Consider the following 23,167-nt stretch of genomic DNA (forward strand, 5'->3'; position numbering starts at 1 on the left):
CTGAATTGTAGTGGAGTAGAACAAAGTAGTACATGCTGCTGTAACAAAAACATTTCCCAACTTGGGATCAATAAAGTATCTTATCTTAAGATGATCGATGGCTACTGCCATATTTGCTAAATGTGCATCTGAACCTTGACAAGTGCATGTTTCAGGCTTATCAATTAACAACAGACATAAGACCATAAGACACAGACATAAGACCAGCTGTCATGTGGTATTAATGCTGCCCATTATGGACACAAGCAATTTTCACCCATGTATTAATTATATGTTTTAAATTTGATAACACCAATGTGTTTCGTGTCCCCTAAACCTCCAGGGATGTATACAGTTTAATACTGGCAACTTCTAATTGTGGGAAATACGAAAACGTCTTTTAAAACTACATTTCCCAGTAGAGACGTGCCATAGAACATGTTGCGAAACACACAATAGCCAGAAAGTGTAATTCTGGGGGGGAGGGCCGGGCTGGACCCGTCCAAGTCCAGTTTTGGATAGTCTGGCGTGGTTCCATTCCATTTCAAAGAGCTTTGACGCTCAGCGTAACCTTGTCGCACTGCCACTCCAATATCCAATCACAGAGCTTGAGGGCTAATCACGGGGTTTGTAAAGCAAGGCGGATGTTGTAGTCCCAAACGATAGCTGGGGATTCTGGGTAGTGTAGTGTCTTCGGAAACTCTGTAGTGTCTAAACTCCGAAAAAACAATTTGTTTCTCCGAATCGAAGGTTAAAAACACAAAAGCATTGTACACAATTTAAACCAATCAATATTGTGTAATTAACAAGGATAAACTGATGTTTTTTAGTGGATGAGTAATGGAGATATCACTGCGTAATCATTTGACAGTGTGGGGAATACTTCCGGTTTTATTATGAAAACTTCGAGACCGGAAATACTGTTTTCACCCACGCTAACTTTACATGGAAGTTGCCCCATATACAGTACACGTTCTCCTGGCGAGACCTCAAATCATGTTCGTATATCTATCAAACTGTAGATCCTACACATCCACTGGACGTGGATTATAAAAGTACAATATACACTTCTCGCTAGAAATCTAATAAAAAAGCATTTTAATGGCCAAACTATTCCACAATTTAGGATTTTCCAGAGAGGGTTATTTGTGAATAAACGACCCTCCGGAGCGTTTGCAATCGACAGGAGCATGTTGTTTCTTACACGACCACTAGAGGAGCTACACTTTAAAACATGTCTCTGGGTCGTATTTAGCTGCTGAACAATCGACCTATATGGTCGTTTTTTGTAGGAGGACAGGCTGGGATTTACCCTGGTGGTTTCAAGTTTTGATCCTTGAAGGGGGTGGAACGTTATTTTACCGCCATTACATGATATGCAAATTAGACAATGACGTCATTTAGGGACTTCTGGCGACTTTTCGGACAGCCAATAGCTACTTTCCTTACTATGGAGTTGGCAACACTGCCTACTCAGCTCATCCAGGAAACACAACTTGTAGCCGGCCGTGGTTGTTTGTTCTTCATGCTTATATATAGGACTATTGTGACTCGCTCTGCGGTTAAAACAGACGGTGCATGAATGCGGTAAGTAAAATTCGAGTGCTTTATTTATGTGTTAATGATTTTAATCAGCTACGTAATGAATGGTAAGGCTTGAGTTAGCATGTAAGCTAGTGGTAGCTACATCGGTGCTAACGATGCTAATCGTAGCCTCCAAGTTAAAATCATAGACTGTATATATAAAGGTTCAAACGAAATAGACAAGTGTTAAGCGTTAAGTGGGATAATACTCTTGAACAAACGGCTTCTGTTTGAGGTTGATAAAATAAGGTTACATCCTTGTAACTTAGAGATATTTTATTATGCAGGTAGAACTGTATGCATCTATGTCACAAACGAGCTGAGGACCAAAATGCAGAACACGGGAAACCAGGGATAGTCGGTAACCAGCTTTATTGATGGCAATAGGCTGGTAGGAGACAAAACGGCAGATAGTAGGCAAAGGGCTGGTCGGGGACAGGCGAGGGTTCCAGGAGAAAGCAGGACGGGAGTCGCAGGTACAGAACGGGTCAGGGAGCAGGCGAGGCATGCTGGTCAGGGACAGGCAGGGTCGAAACTGGGATGCTGACGAGATGAGTGGCAAGGGATAACGATTCTTCACCGTGACGTCGTTCAGGCCCCGATAGTCAATGCAGGGTCTCAGGGTCTTGTCCTTCTTCGCCACAAAAAAAACCCCTGCTCCTGCGGGTGATGTGGAAGGACGAATAATTCCTGCAGTCAGAGAGTCATTGATGTAAGTCTCCATGGACTTCGTCTCCGGTGCCGAAAGCGAGTACAACCGGGCCTTGGGTGGGACTGCTCCTGGATGTAGCTCAATGGCGCAGTCATAGGGCCGATGAGGTGGGAGAGATGTCGCCTTAGCCTTGCTAAAAACCTCCTTAAAGTCCAAATATTCTGCCGGAACCCCTGTGACATCCGGAACCAGGTTCATATCCACAGATAGTTGAGGTGCGGAAGCCTGCTTGAGGCAAACCTGATGACAGGAGGAACTCCAACCTAGGATAGACCCAGTTGCCCAGTCAATGTTTGGGTTGTGGCGGCGGAGCCACGGATAACCCAAAATCAGAGGGATTTGGGGGGACCGTAGCACATGAAACTGGATTGTCTCATGGTGGTTCCCCGACATGAGCATATGTACCGGCGTCGTCTGGTGTGTCACCGTTCCCAGTAGGTGACCATCCAAAGCATTAGCCGGTACCGGATGGAGCAACCGAACCTGTTGGATGCCCAGCTGTAGTGCGAGCTCCTCGTCAATGATGCTAACATCTGATCCGGAGTCGATGAAAACAGCCAGAGCCTGAGATTTGCCTGTCAGGAGGAGTTGAGCATGGCACAAGGGTCAAGATTGGGGATCAGCTCAGAGGTTTGGCCCACCAGTATACTCCCCATTACTGATGAGCTCTGCCTTTTACCGGACAACGGGAAACCATATGTCCAGCCTGACCACAGTAAAGGCAAAGATTACCTCCTCGACGTAACTCCCTCTCCTCAGAGGTAAGACTGGTACGACCCACTTGGATGGGCTCGACCTCCCCGTACCGTGAGTCAGAGTAGGAATGGGAATTCTCCGCCGAAACCGGAAGTAGAAATCTCCCAGAAACCGGAAGTTGTTGTCGCGAGCAGCGGCCCGCCGCTCGCATCTGTTGACTCCTCTCCGGGTCTGGATTCGTCTGTCAATCCGAGAGGTGAGCTCAATCAACCCATCCAAGGAAGCAGGGAGATCATAGGAAACCAGCTCATCTCTCATATAATCCGCTAATCCTCTGAGAAATGCGTCCGGCTCGTTCCAGCTGCTGCGGCGGCTGCTGGTGCGGAAGTCAATAGCGTAATCCACCACCGTACCGGAACCCTGGCTCAAACTCAGCAGACCTCCGGCAGCGTCGGGACTCAGACGAACGGAACCGAACACCTTCCGCATCTCCGCGGAAAATGCAGCAAAAGAGGCGCAGGCTGAAGTCTGCTGCTCCCACTCTGCAGTTCCCTATAAACGGGCTCTCCCCGTCAGATGATTAACGGTGAAAGCTACACGACATGTACATTTCTGGCCAGATCGTTCTGTCACAAACGAGCTGAGGACCAAAATGCAGAACACGGGAAACCAGGGATAGTCGGTAACCAGCTTTATTGATGGCAATAGGCTGGTAGGAGACAAAACGGCAGATAGTAGGCAAAGGGCTGGTCGGGGACAGGCGAGGGTTCCAGGAGAAAGCAGGACGGGAGTCGCAGGTACAGCACGGGTCAGGGAGCAGGCGAGGCAGGCTGGTCAGGGACAGGCTGGTCAGGGACAGGCAGGGTCGAAACCGGGAGAGCAATCTGAAGGGTAATGTGGGAAAGACTGGCATGCTGCAAAGTACGATCTGGCACTGAGGTGAAAGTGAAGTGGGCCTAAATACTAATGGAGCTGATGGGTGCAACAGAGTGAGAGAGAGACAGGATGTGACTACCAGGTGACTAAGGAAAGTTAATGCAGAAAATAGGTGAGTGAGAAAGCAGACTGTGACAATCTAAGGTTAATTTAAATTGGCTATGCTCAAGTATGTAGACAAGCTAATGTCGAAGTAGTGTATGTGAAATCAACCTCACAATAAGATGTGTGTATATTACAATTATTAATGTCATATTTCAAGATGATTACTTAGATATTACAAGATGGTTGATTGAGCTGGAGTTCATTATCGAGCTTACACGTTAACGTCACAGTCATCTGAAGAACGAACCCAAACCTTATTGTTTTTATTAATTGCATTACCAAATGGGTATCAAATAAACAGTAAGCATTGGTAACACAACTTCCAAAGTTACAGTAAAATAAAAAGGACCCTGACTCGGACAATACACAATCCAACATGTTCAACAGAAGAGAATCAGTTATATTGTTTGTACACATGGTACTTTACATATATATCTGTTTGTTTAAGGTGTCCAGGTGATGCAGACAGGCTGGACCAGAGAGTGAGAGACAGAACTGGACTCCTCACAGCAGTGAACTTCAGCTCAGGTACAAAGACTCTTTTTTCATACTGTAGAAAGAATCAAGAAAGATATTAGTTTAATTGAATGAAGTATTGACTTTAATACACTGATATGTATTCCACTAAACAATACTAAATACTAGATCACCTACACATCAGTTAAGTTAAGGGTTTATTCCATGCAAAAAGTTACATTTAGATATTTAGCAATATGACTTTGTCAGCTTTCTAATTTAATGTATTGAAGGCAAAGCTATTTAACACATAGTGAGAACTGCTACTATTTATCTCTCAATATTGTCTGTAAAAACGTGGTAAAAGTGATTCTTTCAGTGAGACAACAGAGCAAGCTTCTACAGTTGCACTACGTTTTGTAACAGTTAAATATTATTTTGATAATAACATATATTTCAATGTTGATGAACTTCATACTGTTCATTCATCTGATTGCTCACTGTTAAAATAAAATAAAAACATTACATTACAAAATAATGATATCTACAGCCCCTAAACACACAAACACACCGCTTTCATAAATAACACACTTGTTCTGCAATAATATGTTTTATGTTTCCTGTCATTTTTGTTAGAAAAGGACATGCCTGAAAGACACGACATGTTCTCCTTCTCTGAGGGTCAAGAAGAACATCCAAGAGGATCATTAAAAGCTGATGTTATGAGATTTTAAGACCAGTACAGGACATTCACTAAGAAACTACTTTTATTGTAAAAACAGTCAGCTGATCGAATGTAGCTATTTCCACTTCTACACTCCATCCGCTGATTATTTCTATTTGCCTCGCTTTATGAGCTTCACATCACTTGTGCCTTGTACCGCAGAGTTTGCAACGTCACAAATAAATGGGGCCAATCTTCAGTCAGATGTGAATGTGTAATCTAACATTTTCAGTAAGAATAATGGACAAAAGGATACAAATACAATTTATTGAAATGTGAACCAAAAGTTAATCAAATGTTTTAAATAAAAAGCACATATGGACAGAATGTGTAAACCTATTAAATGTATAAGTAAACACATTTAGTCAAATAAAGTGACAGACTAGGCCTGTGCAGTTGGTATCAGCTATGCCCAGCATGGGCTCCTCCATCAGGCCTGGTCCTTCTCGCTGAGGAAAGACCCTCAGTCCTCTCCAAACCAACAGACAGGACGTCCATCACACGGAGGTTTCTCCCTGAAGTCTCTGCAGCCCTCTGGACACCACGCTGTCTCAATCCGTCCACACTGAATATGAGAGGGGGAAAATGAAAATAATAAATGCTTTAGACAATAAGAAACATAAAGTTGACTGTTGAGTTGCTCAGTTTTTTTAGATTGTCAATACTATTACTGTATTAATATCTCAGGTTAAGAGGCACATTCAAATAAAGATTGGTCTTTAAATACATTTTGTCTTTTGAATTTTTTGTCTAAAGTCAAGGATCTAGAACTGGTACTTAGTTTTAATGATACAGTCTGGTTATTATGCTGTTTGGAGGAGGCCTCATAGGCAAGAGCACTAACTAGCTAACATCATATGTACCTTAGCTTGACTTAAATGTAGTTAAGTTATATCAAAATATAAATAACTAATGTCACGCAAACATTAATATTTGCTTGATTCCAATGTTGAATTTAGCACAATTGCATACAAACGTTAAGGGGTTTTAAGATTCTGAAGTATTATGCTAAAAACTCAATAACATAGATTATTATTTATAGTTTTGCTGAATAGTTTCAAGGCCGCTTTCCTTAGAAACGTAAAATGCGACGGCAGCGTGCAGATCGGGAGCATGTTAGCTTAGCTTGGTAGCTTCAGCTAGCTCTGGAACTTTCAGCTCGGTGGCAGCAGGTCCCGCCTCGGCTCCGCCTCTTTGCCCTTATTTGGAGCAGGCTGGAGAAGGCGGGAGTTGAACTCTGACGTCACTGTTGAGCCGTTAGTGGCCGACTCCGCCTACTAAGGGCTTCACGGCAACTCTGCAGAATCCTATGGGTGACGTCACGGACCCTACGTCCATTTATATATACAGTCTATGGTTGCTACCCCAGGTCCTAAACTGTAATGGCAATGCGCCACGGCCTCGGACGGCCAGCGAGGCAGCGGGGTAATCCCGTTTAAACGTCCCTGAGCGAGGATGCTTAGGGACGTTTAAACGGGATTACCCCGCTGCAGTGGAAATGTGCCATTAGACTGGGCCAAAGCGTCTGCTGAGCGGAGATGGGAGTTGGATGCGGCCTTGAGAAGGGAGGAGGCCGCTCAAGCAGAGACCTTCAACCTAGCCTTCCTGCACACTCTTGGCGAGGTGCTAGGGGGACTGGGCAGCCGACGTGGCCCGTCTCCTCCGTGATACTTCAAATAACCTTAATAGTTATTGTACATATTATATATTTTTTATCTAGTTAATTTTTAAATGCAACATTTGTACTTCCTTGTTTATTTATTTTCTTTAAAATGTTCATTTTATATTTATTTTTATAATGCCATGTATATTTATGCTCGCTGCAATACAGTTTTACATTTTTTATTTGTATTGTTTAATGGCATGCCTTTTTGATACAACATTTTTTTTGTATTTTTATACTGCCATCAATAAAGTACTTCTTTGACTTATCTTATCTCTTGTTGATAATGAATGGCACCCAACAGAAAAAATCAGATTCACATAATTTTGATTTAGAGAAGATACATGAATTTATAAAGCAATAACAAACACCATCAGTTAGGAAAAAGCCCCTTACTTTTAAGAGATTTAAAGCAAGAAATTTAGTTTGCTAGCTTGAGGTCCTCCTCTAAAACATTATTACATGTTTATTTTGTAATGGTATTAAGAATACATGATAAATACATAATTCATGTAGTAGAAATTGCTCAATTGTAATACCCTCGTTCTACTAGACTCAAACAACACATTCCTTATATATTTCAAAGACGAGAGAACACAAGAAACCTATAACCCATTCAAGCAAGCTTTTAACATGTCTAGAAGAAAGATTGAGGTTATATTTAATATATTATTTTTTATGTTGTGGATAATTTAGCCTCCATCCATGTTTACAATTGTCCACACTATTTTACACTTGCATTTATGAATATAGTTTTGCTGTGTTTTACACTTTAGTATTTATGTTTATAGTTAGCTTTGATATTCGCTTAATTTATTAGAAAGATTTTCTTTTCATGATCTGATATTTCCTCAAATGTTCTTATTATGGGGCAGTACTTACTGGTGCTTGAAATCCAAATATTTACTAAATATTCAATTCAGATAACCACATTTGTTTAAAACATTTGACAAACACATGTACATGAAAAAAAAAAGATTTATTTATGTTCAATACAATGAATGCAATACAATGCATATTTAGGTATTCAGGTAGCGCATCAATCCCTCTCTGATGTCAGTGCCCTCCTCCTCTGCACCTTGAGCCACTGCTACCCCAGGCTCTGCTGCTGCTGGTGCATTCCACCCATCATCATAGTCCTCTCCATGACTCTCGCAGAGGTTATGCAGAGCACAGCATGGATTTCACAAGAAACAAGTAAACGATCGCTTCCACATCCTCCATTGTTGTGTGTGTTTTGTGAGTTGTGTCGCATTGAAGATGACGCCACTGCAGTTTTACCCAGCGTCGCTCCGCCCAAAAAGCCCGCCAAAAAGCCGATCGCCCCGCCTACACTGCGTTGCTACCCCAGGTCCTAAACTGTAATGGAAATGCGCAACGGCCTCGGACGGCCAGCGAGGCAGCCCGAGGCCTGAGCGAGGACGCTTAGGGACGCTTAAACGGGGCTACCCCGCTGCAGTGGAAATGTGCCATAAGTGCCTAAGTCCAGGGCCACCACCAACCCAAAATAAATGTATAAAAAGTACATTTAAATAATTTTCCATCCATCTTCTCCCGCTTATCCGTGGTCGGGTCGCAGGGGTAGCAGTTCCAGCAGAGAGCCCCAAACTTTCCTTTCCCTGGCCACATCAACCAGCTCTGACTGGGGGATCCCAAGACGCTCCCAGGCCAGCGAAGAGATATAATGCCTCCACCTGGTCCTAGGTCTACTCCTTGGTCTCTTCCCAGCTGGACGTGCCTGGAACACCTCCCTAGGGAGGCGCCCAGGTGGCATCCTAACTAGGTGCCCGAACCACCTCAACTGGCTGCTTTCGACACGAAGGAGGAGCGGTTCAACTCCGAGTCCCTCCCGGATGACCGAACTTCTCACCTTATCCCTAAGGGAGACGCCAGCCACCCGGCGGAGGAAACCCATCTCGGCCGATTGTATCCGCGATCTCGTTCTTTCGGTCATGACCCATCTTTCATGACCACAGGTGAGGGTAGGAACGAAAATGGCCAGGTAGACAGATTCAAACACTGAGTAAGTGCATTGAACAAATCAATGACTGGATGTGTCAGAACTTTCTCCAATTAAACAAAGATAAAACTGAGGTAATGGTTTTTGGAGCCAAGGCAGAACGTATAAAAGTTAGCGCTGAGCTTCAGCCTGCAATGTTCAAAACAACAGATAAAGCCAGAAATCTAGGTGTAGTCATGGACTCTGACCTGAGTTTCAACAGTCACATTAAAACAGTTACTAAATCAGCCTACTATCACCTAAAGAACATATCTAGGATTAAAAGACTAATGTCACTGCAGGATTTGAAAAAACTGCTAAATTATGAACCATCCAGATCTCTCAGGTCTTCTGGGACTGGTCAGCTTTCTGTCCCCAGAGTCAGAACTAAACATGGAGAAGCAGCGTTCAGTTATTATGCTCCAAATATCTGGAACAAACTCCCAGAAACCTGCAGGTCCGCTGCAACTCTGACTACTTTTAAATCCAGACTAAAGACTTTTCTTTTTGCCGCTGCTTTTAATTGAACTATTCATATCTTAAACTGCACTGAACTTTTGTCCATGTATTTTTTCTTTTAATGTTTATTTTATTAGCTTTTCTTTTTAATGACTGATATTAAATGCCATTTTCTTAATGTCTTTCATTTTTGTAAAGCACTTTGAATTGCCTTGTGTTGAAAGGTGCTATATAAATAAACTTGCCTTGCCTAATAAAGATTTCATGTGACACATAAAATGGATTTGTTGATGGGAATTAATGTGAATAAATTAACTCTAGGTTAACGGTACTCTTGCTATCACTACTCACCGACACTCTATAAACCTTCTCCCTCATGCTAGCCCTGACAACACCGGTAAGCACACCTTCATCTAGGCTGCACTGTTTTACTTGTCCTGACTTGTAGCGGTTCTCTCCTCTATCTACACTCTTCTTGTCATCTTTGTAAAACGATATCAGACTGGTAATTGACACAGCCATGACTTCTAGTTTAATTCAGTGTGGCTAAAATGAAAAGCTTTGTTAAAATATGCAAGCACGCGAAAGTCAAAGTCAGCTTTATTGTCAAAAATTCTACATGTGTTATACATCCAGAAATATCGTTTCCCACAGTGTGACATGTATACATAAAACAAAACAAAAAGGGCATAGATAAACGTGGTATACATAAAACAAAACGGGCCTAGATAACCGGGGTATACAGTTTAAAATGTTAATATATTTAAAGTGTTCAAAGTGCAGTTTCAGTGCAAGTCAGTTTAAACGATCTTAAAGGAGACCTATCATGATATATTTTTTTTAATGATTTCAGGCATCGCAGGTATCTAGCCTACAGAAGCTTTGTGAGCTGGTGCTGGGGCTTCCTTGGACGCAGGATCAGAGTGGTGATTCCGGCGTTGTCCTCAGGATACGCAGGGAGTTTCCTGATCCGCGAAATGTCTATGTTGGGTTCAGACAGCAGCCAAATTGAACCGTGTAGCATACCCGGCGATGACCTCCTCCCTGTCGGGTCGCTCATAATGGTGCAGGGTCCACAAAGACTTGGTCGAAGATGAGGTCCATCAAGTTGGCCATGTAGCCTGTGCAATGTTAAAAAAAGCACAACAAAAAATGTGGTTTAGATTAGTATATGCATGTAAAAAACTGAAAGTTCTTTCTAATTTTTTTATTTTATATTTGTTGGATAATAAATATTTTAAACACTTACGGAATATGGGGTCAGTCTTTACTGGTTTTGCTCTGCATTCTCCCTTCCTGGCCTTTGGGAACTGCAGTTTATACAGAGGGTTTCCAGTGGATCTAGTGGTTTGTGCACGCTCAGCGTTTTCATAGTAGTGCAGGGCTGCCAGGTACAGTCTTTCATTTCCGCCATGATAAAAACAAATGTAAATAATAGCAAAGGATGTACAAATTGTCACTAATTATTAAGTATGTGAGGTGCTGGCCTGTAAAGAAGAACACATAGTTAGTACAAAATCATCTCAATTTAGTATTCAGGATGAGAAAATACTATTTGGATAAATATAGTCTGAAATCCCAAAAGATGGGGCTTAAAACTCTCTATTTAGCAAAGCTCTTTGCTTAGCCTTTTCCAATATGAGTTAGTTTTTAACCGTAACGTGCATGCTGTGTTTCTGACTCAATACAGATGATATGTTGGAGAGGGGCTGAGCTCAGTAGTAGTGATGGGAATTCCGGCTCTTCTTGGTGAGCCGGATCATTTGGCTCGGCTCACCAAGAAGAGCCGGCTCTTTCGGCTCCCAAACGGCACTTCAGTTTACCACTTATTATACCTTTTAATTAAATCAAATGTAGCCCTGTTTTGACAAATGATTTATATGTGTACACATATATCACTTAAATTACTCAATACATCCTTTGTACTGAAGTATTCAAAAGTAAAAATTACATATTTAATATAAATGATTTGCTGTGGCCAATTGTTTCCATTGCATTTGCACAGACCCGTGCAACTCTCTGATACCACCCAATGAATGCATTGACTTGCTTGTAGAACCACGCTACACAAAACCAGGGGCGGCGCCAGGGGGTATCTAGGAGTTGCTATAGCAACTCCAACAATTGGCCTAGCAACGGCTTAGCAACCCCATTGTTTTGATTTGAAAATGTATCATATTTATACACATTCTCGCAGCCCGCGAGAATGTGTATAAATATGATACATTTTCACGGGATCTATCAGGGGCGGGTCGTTGTAATTTACTGCGTGAACTGTTACTTGGCTAATTCTCAGTAGATCGAAAATGGAAACATTTCTCACAGTCACAAGTCAGCGTAAACGACCGCGATCTCCAAAGGAGCCGGTCCAGCCGGAAAACCCTGCTATCCACAAGGATCCCGATGTTCACTATGAAAACCGGGAGGATTGGGACCACGAAGAACAGGTGCCCCCGCCAACTGACCCGCTGCACCCGCAGCAGCAGGACCAGCTAGCTGCTACCACCAGTGTTAATTTCGTTAACGAAAACTATGACGAAAAATGTTCGTCAACGACCTTTTTTACATGACTAAGACGAGACGATGACGAGCTAAAAATAGATTCTTGATAACGAAAACTATGACGAAATGTAAATGTAGTTTTCGTTGACGAGACGAGACGAAGGTGTTAAGGGTGGACTATCGGACATTAAAAATGCAGGATATCATTTTCCTCCAATTGTCCGTCTTCTCTTTCAAAATGCATCCCTGTCATTGGTTGAATTATTTGGGATTCTGGGAATTTGCACACCTCACTCACCCCCGCCCACCCCAGCTTCACTGCAGCAGCACAGGTGGTGATGATATCCAAACAGTGAAGATGACGGATTCAGCGAAAGCGCTTTTAGTTTTTGGTCGCAAAAAAAGAATAAATATATGGACCAACTTTCTTTATAACTCGGTAGAAAATAAAACACACTGCACTGCAACTGCGGGAGAAGGAGAGACGCCATGTGGCTTCAAATTAGTTGGGAAGAATACGACTAACCTGAAGAGGCACTTGAAGGCGCACCATCCTGCTATTTATGCCACGGTAAGTTAGCTAACTGTAACGTTACATGATAAGTCGTAACTAACTCGTATGTGGTAACGCTAACTAAGCATATACATTTGCTAACGTTAAGTCTATGTTACTGGGCAGTCTGCATTTGCAAGTTGCCATTGCCAATGCAGACTGCTAGCTAGTCACTAGTTACTAGAGGCAAATGTACTAACTATCTATGTTAGCTTAGCCTTTCTTGCAAACACGTTTTCAGTTTCCGGTAGCAAATGAATGATTCTGGCAAGTTCCAGGCTAATGTTGGCTGGGCTTGCATTGCAATAACTATCTAGTCACTGCAATTATTGTGTGTTTTTTTAAGAGTACACGGCAATTTATTTGGAAAATACTTTCTTATCTCTAAGGCCAGGTAGGCATATATAATAGGCTAGTTGTATTGTATTATCACATAATTAGAATCTTCAAAATCTAAACTTGATATTATTGATATACTATATTTTAATGATAATACTATTACCAAAGGCATATTTTAAAGGGATTAGCCTACATTTAATTAATTGGAATTCATCTGTAGGCGTTGTAGTTCTGTATAGGGAGTAATTATGCAATCTTATTTTTCCTCACCTAGATCCCAGAGACGAGTACTCCAAAACAGCAACCTGGTGCAAAGAATAAACAGTCAACTATCCCAGCAGCGTTCTCTTCCTCAGGACCAAAATATAAAGCAGACTCGCTGGAACAAGGCACCAAAGAAAAGGTCATTGCCCAGTGGATTGGACGCACCGGTCTACCTGCCCGTACAGTTGAGGATGAGGATTTCATCCTTATGATAGAGACCTTCGATAAGAGGAGAAGTGCTTTCCTCAAACTGAATAGAGATCAGTAGGCTAAAAAGTTGTTAATGCTACTACGGATGTCTGTACTTTGTCTGTTACTTTATATGAGAGTGCACTACAGAGGTGGTTCCCTCTGATTGTTTATAAGGCCAAGTTTATTCAAGGTTTATCTTATTCTATAGGTATGTACTGTATGCACTTTCAACATTTTTATTTTATTTGTAGGTACAGAAACGTATAATGTTAAGGTGAGGGATAGTTTTATACAACAATTTATACTTTATAATTTATACAAGTTACTGCTTTGCACTGCATCTTGTGAGGGATGACCCTCTGTTCTGACAAGTTACTGACACACCATTGATAAATGTAGAGAGTCTACAATGGACTACAGTTTGAGTCACTGAGCTAACTCAAGTCTGTAATTTTCGTGATCCAAAACTTCAGGTGTCATGTCATTGTTCATCATTTATTGCTCTGTTTTGGGCATACGTGTCTTCACTTTTATTGGAGGTTTCGGAAAATAAATATAAGGCTAAAAAAAATAATGTTTTGGTTCTTGACTTGGAGTAAAGAACATTCCACTATGTTACCAGTACCACTTGTATCTATGTGTATGCACTATCCTTACCTTAGAGGATCAGCAAGGACAACACAACAGTATTGCACCAATGTGAGAGGCTAGAGATATCAAACTAACTAAGTAAAGGGTTAAGAGAGTGAAATGTTGCTTTACAAATTTCAACACTTGATACGGTCACCTTGATTCCAATTTCAGATACCTGTATTTGCCTAACTGAATTGGTTTAAAGAGAGAAAACATTTTGACTTAAAGTTAACTAAAATGTAATTTTTCATCGACTAAAACTGGACTAAAACTAGACTAAAACGTTTTGAGTTTTCGTCGACTAAAACTAGACTAAAACGTTTTGAGTTTTCGTCGACTAAAACTAGACTAAAACTATAAAGGATAGAAATGACTAAAATGTGACTAAAACTAATAACCATTTTCGTCTAAAGACTAAGACTAAGACTAACTCAAAAATAGCTGCCAAAATTAACACTGGCTACCACGAGCTGCAGTGGAACTAGCGCTGCTCCTCTCCGCACGTGAAGATCCACTGCCCTCATTTCCTCCACCCTGCTCTCTGCAGAGCTCCACTCCAGAATATACAAATTCTGCTAGTCAGTGATTCTCAGACACAGTGTCTCACCCTTTAAGCATCTCCGCAGAAATGAGCAGTCACTCCTCTCAGTTACAAATTGTCATTTGAAATGAATCAAGAATGTGTTGTATTTTCCGACATGGCGCATTGTTCGAGGCGTGCTGACAGTGAGATCTAACACGGGGAATTGTGAATGAGGAGAAGAGAACTGAGAATGAGGAGGAGGAGGAGGAGGAGGAGGAGGAGGAGGAGAGTCACAGAATGAGGCCAGAGAGGAGGAAAAGTGCGTTATTTAATCAATGTTGTTGGTGGGAGTTAGGGAGAGACCGCCCCTTCCAGGTGTGTGTATGTGTGTGCCTTTTCCGGTGTGTGTCACGGGAAAGTCATGAGTGTTACACTATTGATTGGTTCTGTAAATAAAGAGAACGTTTTCGACATTGAAGGCTTGAGTTATCTTGAATAGCGGTGAACGCTACAATATGAACAGGCTCGTGCTTGGCCCACTGGTATTGTTTGTTTATTTTTAAAATTAACTAGCAACGCCGTGCTGTCATATAGCAACTGCTAAGCTACTGCAGCAAAAAAATCCTGGCGCCGCCCATGCACAAAACAGATAGCAACACCTATAAAAACTATTTTTAAAAAAGGGGCTACTGTATCGACCTATATAAAGTATAAAAATATAGTTGGTTTTTTCAAAATACCAAAAATATCCTGCATTTTAGCCATGCCTCATTTCGCTCTATTTGCTCTTTCCAGCGCTGTTTTTGCAGGGGGCTGATTCTGTGAGCTGCAGCTGACCACGCCCCCCTGCAGGAGAGGGCAAGCACACAGGAAGTGCGCCGGAGTCTGATGAGAATATTCGTTGTGGCCGAACGGTGGTACTACACTTCCTTTAGGATGCTGGGCCCGGAAGCGTCTGTCACACTAGAGGCTTCTCAATTCTTAAATGTCCCCTCCTCGATTCCCCTCCTCGACGCCCCTCCTCGAGACTTAGTCCCGCCCACAGGAGATGCGAGCGGAGGACCGAGGAGGGGAACCGAGGAGAGAGGAGGGGAAGCAGCAGACGTTTAAAGAAATGAGAACTCCTCTCCTCTGAGCGGTCATATTAAAGCGACGTCCGTTCATTATTGTGGCTGTCACTACCCGATCCGTCACCCTGCCCGATCGGTACTGCGCATGTGCGAGATGGTCCGGAAGTCCGGACGGCAACCCAAGATGGACACTTGACACAGTGGCTTTTAGCAAAGCTCAAAAAGAAAAACCGAGAGATATGAGTTATTGTTATTACAACGTGACTTCACTATTATTTAACAACTCTTTTTATGGGGTTCTTTTATTTAGGGTTAAGTACATTGTCAGAATAAGTGAGAAATGAATTTAACTTCTGTTAGACAACCATATGCCATACATTTTTGCATACATTCACAGTAATTATGTATTCAGTATGATAGCTGTCTTACATAAGTTAAATCCATTCCTCACTTATTCTGACAATGTACTTAACCCCAAATAAAAGAACCCAATAAAAAGAGTTGTTAAATAATAGTGAAGTCACTTTGTAATAACAATAACTCATATCTCTCGAGTTTCCTTTTTGAGCTTTGCTAAAAGCCACTGTGTCAAGTGTCCATCTTGGGTTGCCGTCCGGAGTTGTCCAACATGGCGGACCCTCTCGCACATGCGCAGAACCGATCGGGCAGGGTGACGGATCGGGTAGTGACAGTGGCAACAGCTGCATCAGCTGTCGAGTGTTTTGTCATATTTTATAATCTCTGTTAGATCAGCTGAACATTGTTCCCCCACATATTTACTTTGAATTCATTGAGAGTGCGGTATAATGAGACAATAACAGGCTACAGATGCGGGGACACACACACAAATATATTTATATAAATATATGCAATTTAAAGTATGAGAGCACTCTCATAATAACGTAACACAATCAGAGACTGGATATATATCCCCCCCTCTCTCTGGTCGCTGAAATGGGGAATTGAAATTACGGGCCAAAAGTTGTATTTGCAAGTATTAAAAGTAAGGACACCAAACCAACTGAGACCTGTCTGTCCGCCGCATCTGCGCACTGTACAACACACACCTACACACTGTACAACACGCACCGACACTGTACCACACACACACCTACAGCTCCCTAAAGCATAATCAGGCTACAGCCGTTGTGTATTTTATTATGTGAAGCACTAAATGGTCTTAGAAAAATATCGACTCTTTGTAGATATCTACTAAACTAAAGCAAATAAAGAGAGTAGGTCTGTTATACTGAGTGATATATATTTGTACACACTGCTCTGCTTTCTGTTCTCACTGTAAACATAGCGTTGCGATGAGAGCAGTTTCTAAAATAATATCCAGGGGATGCATGCAGAGCTGTCATTGGCTGAGATAAGTCCGGCCGTGCGTCACGCCTCCACCGATCCCGGAAATGCATCCGCGGAGGAACCATCAGTGTATCCTCGGTTATAGCTCCTCCAGAGAGCCTCCTCGACGCTCGATCCTCGGTGTGCATTTAGAGAAATGAGACGTCTTTCAAAATGGCGCACTGAAATTCATTTCCGGGTCACTACCGGAGGACCGAGGAGTCGAGGAGTCCAGGAGGGGAAATTTGAGTATTGAGAAGCCTCTCATCTCACCCGCGCTGCTGGCCAATGGAGACCGACGTTGCCACTTGGCCGCCATCTTGCCACAGGCAGTTCTCTCATTCATAACATTATGGTTTACTATTTAAATAACCATAGCTTGCTCAATTTTCAAACGGTTTTGTTTTTTATAAACATCAAAGATGTAGTTATGATACTGCATACTTATAATCATGGACTTTCATATGAAAATAACATTAATAAGATAAAGCAATAGCTATACACACACACACACAAGGTATTTATATAAAATATTTGCCGGTGTATATATTTCCATTTATTTTATTATATTGTTAATATTTAAAATAAATTATAAAATTAAAATACATTTAGATTTTATATATACAAATCGGTCTCATGTTACCACTCTGTAAGCCAAGAGTTGTTAATTTAGCAATGCCTTAGCTTGAAGAACAGGGACACAACTAATGACAATAGCATATGTTGGTATATTATTTAGATATTCACACCTTTTATCAGAAGAACCAAACCAACATAAAATGTGCTCACAGACAGGCCAGTTCTGTCTAATTTATCACAATTATTTTTGACATGAGATCTTCATATCAACCTAGTTTTGTATTTAGTTTCTAGATTTGTAAACAAATCCAGAACCTTTGAAATATGTTATTGAAAAAAGACCAAGAATAATATAAACTGTACCATGTGTCCTTTTGTGTCCTTCTGTAGTCCATTTGTGGTTTGTCTTGTCTCACCCCGGCTGATATATCACAAAATCCACTGTTTAAATTGTTCCCTATATTGCCCCTATGCCCCTGTAAGGTGTCCTTGGGTGTTATGAAAGGCGGCCCCCCAACATAAATGTATTATTATTATTAAGAAGAACAACTTGGTGTGGTGTGGAGGGGATGTAGGAAGCAGGAGCAGGTGGGGCGAGATGGGGCTTCAAGGTTATTTGTTTTAAATGTGTCTTGGAGATAAGGACCAGCTGCACACAATAAAATACAGTATAACACAAAACCAATAAGACACACGGTGACACATGGCACACCAACAATCAATCATCGTCCAGCCTCAGCTTTGGTATTCTTTCACAACCATGTTATGGGTTTATTAGACTGAGCAAACATAAACATATGTGGTGATCCCACGGGTTCTTGTTTGCAGACAGCGGCGATTGGAGCATCCGTAGGCTGCACAAAAGTCCGGCATAGTCAGGTACTTCTGTAAACACAAAGCCAGCAAATTCCTGTATCATAATGCAAGATGTTTTTAACAAGCCAAACCACTTGGAAGAAATCATGTGTAACTTAAGTTATGTTGAAAAGAAAGAGCAGTTCTGCCTCTCCCACTGGTGTAAAGTTGCTGGGTGCACTTTGTAATACTAGGTCTCACTCACAGCCTCTTGTTATTAGCCAGCTAATAAATACAACCACATACACAAAGAAAAGCTGCAATTTCAACATGTCCAAGCATCCTGTATCATAGCCATGTTAATGTTTATAATAAACCAAACCCTTTGTAAATCAGTCAAGATTTCAGCGAGTTAAGAGTATTTTTGTGCAGATCACTCACCTTACAACAGCTACCATAACGCGAATCAGAGTAACTGTTGACTGTAGCAAGATGGCGGCCGGTCAGCTACGCTGGAAAATCTCCCATGAGCCATCTAGTGTTTATATATATCTATGGAAGGTCCCGCCTCTTTGGAGCAGGCGGGAGTTAGACTCTGACGTCACTGTAGAGCCGTTAGTGGCCGACTCCGCCTAAGGGCTTCACGGCAACTCTGCAGAATCCTATGGGTGGCGTCACGGACCCTACGTCCATTTATATATAGTCTATGGTTTCAATGCATAAAACTGTATTCATTAGGGTCGGTGCGATGTAGAATCTCTGGTTTTTGTTTCAGTTCAGGAAATCAAACATGGCTTCATTTCAAGAAAACCTTTTATTCGTAACCCAACATGGTGAAAAATAACAGAATTGAAAATGTAAAAACCTGTGAAGTCATCTCTTTATTTTTTACTAAACTATGTAGTCTTTACATGTTTCTTAATACGGCTTTCAGTTTAATTCATTTTCCATAGGGAAGAGTAGACAACTATTTTTTGAACACCACCTGGTTGTCAGCATGAGATGCCTGGTCTGTTGAGAACATGTTAACACGACTGGCCCCAAGTGACTACATTGAGCAACAGCATTCTCTGTAGTCATAACATTTGATTGAAATGAATACATACAACCCATCTAGGCAGTTCATTTTCAACATTTATCAGTGAATTTATTGAAGAGTGCAAATGATAAGTTCAGATGACAGATTTTATTTGACACAAAAGGCACAGAGATCAATAAAGGGGAATGTTTGCCTTTCTAATTAATACTCCTCTCCTTCCTCATCCTCACCTCCCAGACTATCAGCTCCAACCTCCTCGTAATCTTTCTCCAGAGCAGCCATGTCTTCCCTGGCCTCAGAAAACTCACCCTCCTCCATACCCTCCCCCACATACCAGTGCACAAAAGCACGCTTAGCGTACATCAGATCAAACTTGTGGTCCAGCCGAGCCCAGGCCTCTGCAATAGCAGTGGTGTTGCTCAGCATGCACACAGCCCTCTGCACCTTGGCCAGGTCTCCACCAGGAACTACAGTGGGCGGCTGGTAGTTGATGCCCACCTTGAAGCCAGTGGGGCACCAGTCCACAAACTGGATGGAGCGCTTGGTTTTGATGGTTGCAATGGCAGCATTCACATCTTTGGGCACCACATCACCACGGTACAAAAGGCAGCAGGCCATGTACTTACCGTGACGTGGGTCACATTTTACAAACTGATTGGCTGGCTCAAAGCAGGAATTGGTGATTTCTGACACTGTTAACTGCTCATGGTAAGCTTTCTCGGCAGAGATAACAGGGGCATAGGTGGCCAGAGGGAAGTGGATACGGGGGTAGGGCACCAAGTTGGTCTGGAACTCTGTCAGATCAACATTGAGGGCACCATCAAAGCGAAGGGATGCAGTGATGGAGGACACAATTTGACTCATTAACCTGTTGAGGTTGGTGTAAGAGGGACGCTCGATATCGAGGTTTCTACGACAGATCTCATAAATGGCCTCGTTATCAACCATGAAGGCACAGTCAGAGTGCTCCAGGGTGGTGTGGGTGGTGAGGATGGCGTTGTAGGGCTCCACCACAGCGGTGGACACCTGGGGAGCTGGGTAGACGGAGAACTCCAGCTTTGACTTCTTTCCGTAGTCGACAGACAGACGCTCCATCAGCAGGGAGGTGAAACCAGAGCCGGTGCCCCCTCCGAAGCTGTGGAAAACCAGGAAACCCTGAAGACCAGTGCACTGGTCCGACTGAAACAAAGGAAGAGACAAAAAAATCAAATAATAATAACGTTAGCAAAAAACTGCAGTTCCCAGGGCTCACAGCTAATTATTAAAAGGGCTTATTAGTGCACAGCATGTAAACATATACAATTGATTAAATTAAAACAGATCAGAGTGTGCCGTGCCATACCATAGAGGGCTTTTGAATGCGATCAGGAGGATCTTAAACTGAATTCTGCAGGGTGGAGGAAGCCGATGCAAGTGGACCAGAATCAGGGAAATATGCTCACATTTGAAAGAGTGATCCGAGATTGTGATGTCTTTGTTTCAAACACTGTACAGATCTTTATCTTAAAAACATATACGTCACATATGTTATTATTTATGATAATTGGCTTTGCAATACTTATTTTCGCTGTTATTTTGGTAGTCACCAACATATTTTTGCAAACTCCTTGTATGTGAAAACCTACTTGGCAATACACTGATTCATTTTCATTTAATACTCTTCAGCAAAATTATAAATTGACTCCCGTTCTAAATATACCCACCAGTTTGCGGATCCTATCCATCACCAGGTCGATGACCTCCTTGCCGACGGTGTAGTGTCCACGGGCGTAGTTGTTGGCAGCATCCTCCTTGCCAGTGATCAGCTGCTCAGGGTGGAACAGCTGGCGGTAGGTCCCAGTGCGCACCTCATCTAAGGAGAATATGCATTAATTTATTGGAAGTTTTGTAGGAGAGGTAAATAAAAAGAAGCATTTCTGAACTTTTATCATTTATACTTAATGTGAATTTACCAATGACAGTGGGCTCCAGGTCAACAAAAACTGCTCTGGGGACGTGCTTTCCTGATCCAGTCTCCATGAAGAAGGTGTTGAAGGAATCGTCTCCTCCTCCAATTGACTGGTCACCGGGCTTCCTGCCGTCCGGCTGGATCCCATGTTCCAGGCAGTAAAGCTCCCAGCAGGCATTGCCAATCTGGACACCAGCCTGACCGACGTGGATGGACAGACACTCGCGCTGTAACGAAAAAAAGATTGTTAAGCCAATATCATAAAAGGAAGCTTAGTTGACTTATTCTTGTGAAAATCTAAAAATATATATTCGAACATATCACCACATGTGGAGGACTGCTCCAGAGATAACGGCTCTTTTAATAACCAAATTATATAATGTCATTTTTTAAAGTAACCTGACACACATTTGTCATCTGAACAGAAAACCCTTTATCAAAAAATAAGGCTAAATACTGTTCATATGTCTAATACCGAAAGCACAATGACGCAGCTGTATGCAGACAGGATTAAAAAAGGAGACTACGCATTTTGTGTCACACGGACTGCACCAATGCCACACCCCTGAGGGCAATTAATGGTGGCACTTTTGGCGTAAAATATCTGAACGTTAACACATTTATTAATCGTCTCTCTCTCACAATGCTAAACTTAGTTAACACTAGACCCAGTTCGCTTGTCTCTCTAACATGAGGACACGAACATACACCGTGTTCGACACAAACGTCGCAGCAAAAATAACTCTCGCGAGATTTGGCAACACGTTAATTCTATTGACGAGTAAAAATGTCAAACGTAAGTAAAAAAGAAAACGCCCCGATGAACTGCAATTGAAAAACATTTGTTTTACATTTGTGTAAATATTTAATTGTTTTAATATAAAAACGTTAAACCCGCCCACAAAGGAGACAGGAAGTGTATACATTTCCAACAATTGGCGCCGATTGTAAATGCGTCACTGCGACATCTTAGTTCCGTCGAGTTACACTTAATTTATCAACATCACAGTTAAAACGACATATACATGACCAAGTTTGCTTTTTCATCTTACACCTCAACATTTTTGTTAACATTTTAAAATCTGATGAGTCTTCTTTAAATAGTAAACGGTGAGCTGGTTACGTTTTCGCATGATGACACACGTTCGGAGCGTTGTATTTGGTTAAATATACATACATTCAGTAGACAAAAGCTGTACTATCGTACTCACCATTTTCTGAATATGTGGAGTATACGGAGTTTGAAGAATAAGAGGAAAAGTCCAAGTTATCTCTCACAGCAAGGCCTTTATGGGTCCAGTGTAAGAAGTAACTGACGTGATTTTCCTCGGGGGGGTTACTTATACTCTCTGACGCGTCGAAAATGCTGCGGAATCTGATTGGCCGGAAAGATAGTAGAGTCCGCTTCTGATTGGTTGAAGTCTTTTGAATTTTTTTTAAAGCAACTTTATTCAGTTCATAAAAAAACAAGAACAGTGGCAATAGAAAAACCTGTTCAAAGCGGAATCACCCCACCTAAGAACGTCAGTCCTAGGAAAACGTGGTGGTGAACATTAATAAATAAGCGTAATAAAATAATACAACAACATAAAAAGCACTACACAAAAACGTTTAGCAAATAAGATAATAATAACAAAAATATTGACATGTAGCCTATTCCAATTTTTACGTTCATATTTTAATTATGATATATATAGCCTATTTCTTTTTTTTAACATATTTTTCTGACATGATTAATATGGTCATTATTATTGGTAAATATCATTTATTGTATCAAGTGCAGAAGTAGTAAGCCCTCATTTTATATTGTTTATAACTGACTCCAAATGGTTTTTCTAATCACTTAAAAGTAGGGTTGGGTATCATTTGAATTTCCACGATTCCGATTCCGATTCTACTTTTCGATTCCGGTTCTTAACGGTTCTCGATTCCGATTCTTTGAGGGGCAGGGTAAAAAAATGATACATGCTTCTTCCACCAAAAAAATTACATTTATTCGAGAAACTTTTCCACAGGTTAGTTTAAAGTAATATTCACATTAATCAGTCTGTTTATATTCACTGCTATGTA

The 23,167-nt window shown here is 41.7% G+C and overlaps 1 protein-coding gene across 1 annotated transcript; it reads right to left on the bottom strand.

Annotated features, from left to right (window-relative positions):
* Positions 1-18,905: 18,905 nt before the first annotated feature.
* On the bottom strand, positions 18,906-22,419 carry LOC117449410 (tubulin alpha-1C chain-like). The gene is made up of 4 exons (XM_034087076.2): positions 22,309-22,419; positions 21,102-21,324; positions 20,853-21,001; positions 18,906-20,328 (listed from the first exon to the last, which is right to left on the bottom strand). The coding sequence occupies exons 1-4, from the start codon at positions 22,309-22,311 to the stop codon at positions 19,351-19,353; spliced, it is 1,353 nt and encodes a 450-aa protein (XP_033942967.1). The 5' UTR covers positions 22,312-22,419; the 3' UTR covers positions 18,906-19,350.
* Positions 22,420-23,167: the final 748 nt, after the last annotated feature.

This window comes from Pseudochaenichthys georgianus, chromosome 7, assembly GCF_902827115.2.
Source record: "Pseudochaenichthys georgianus chromosome 7, fPseGeo1.2, whole genome shotgun sequence".
Taxonomy (NCBI): Eukaryota; Metazoa; Chordata; class Actinopteri; order Perciformes; family Channichthyidae; genus Pseudochaenichthys; species Pseudochaenichthys georgianus.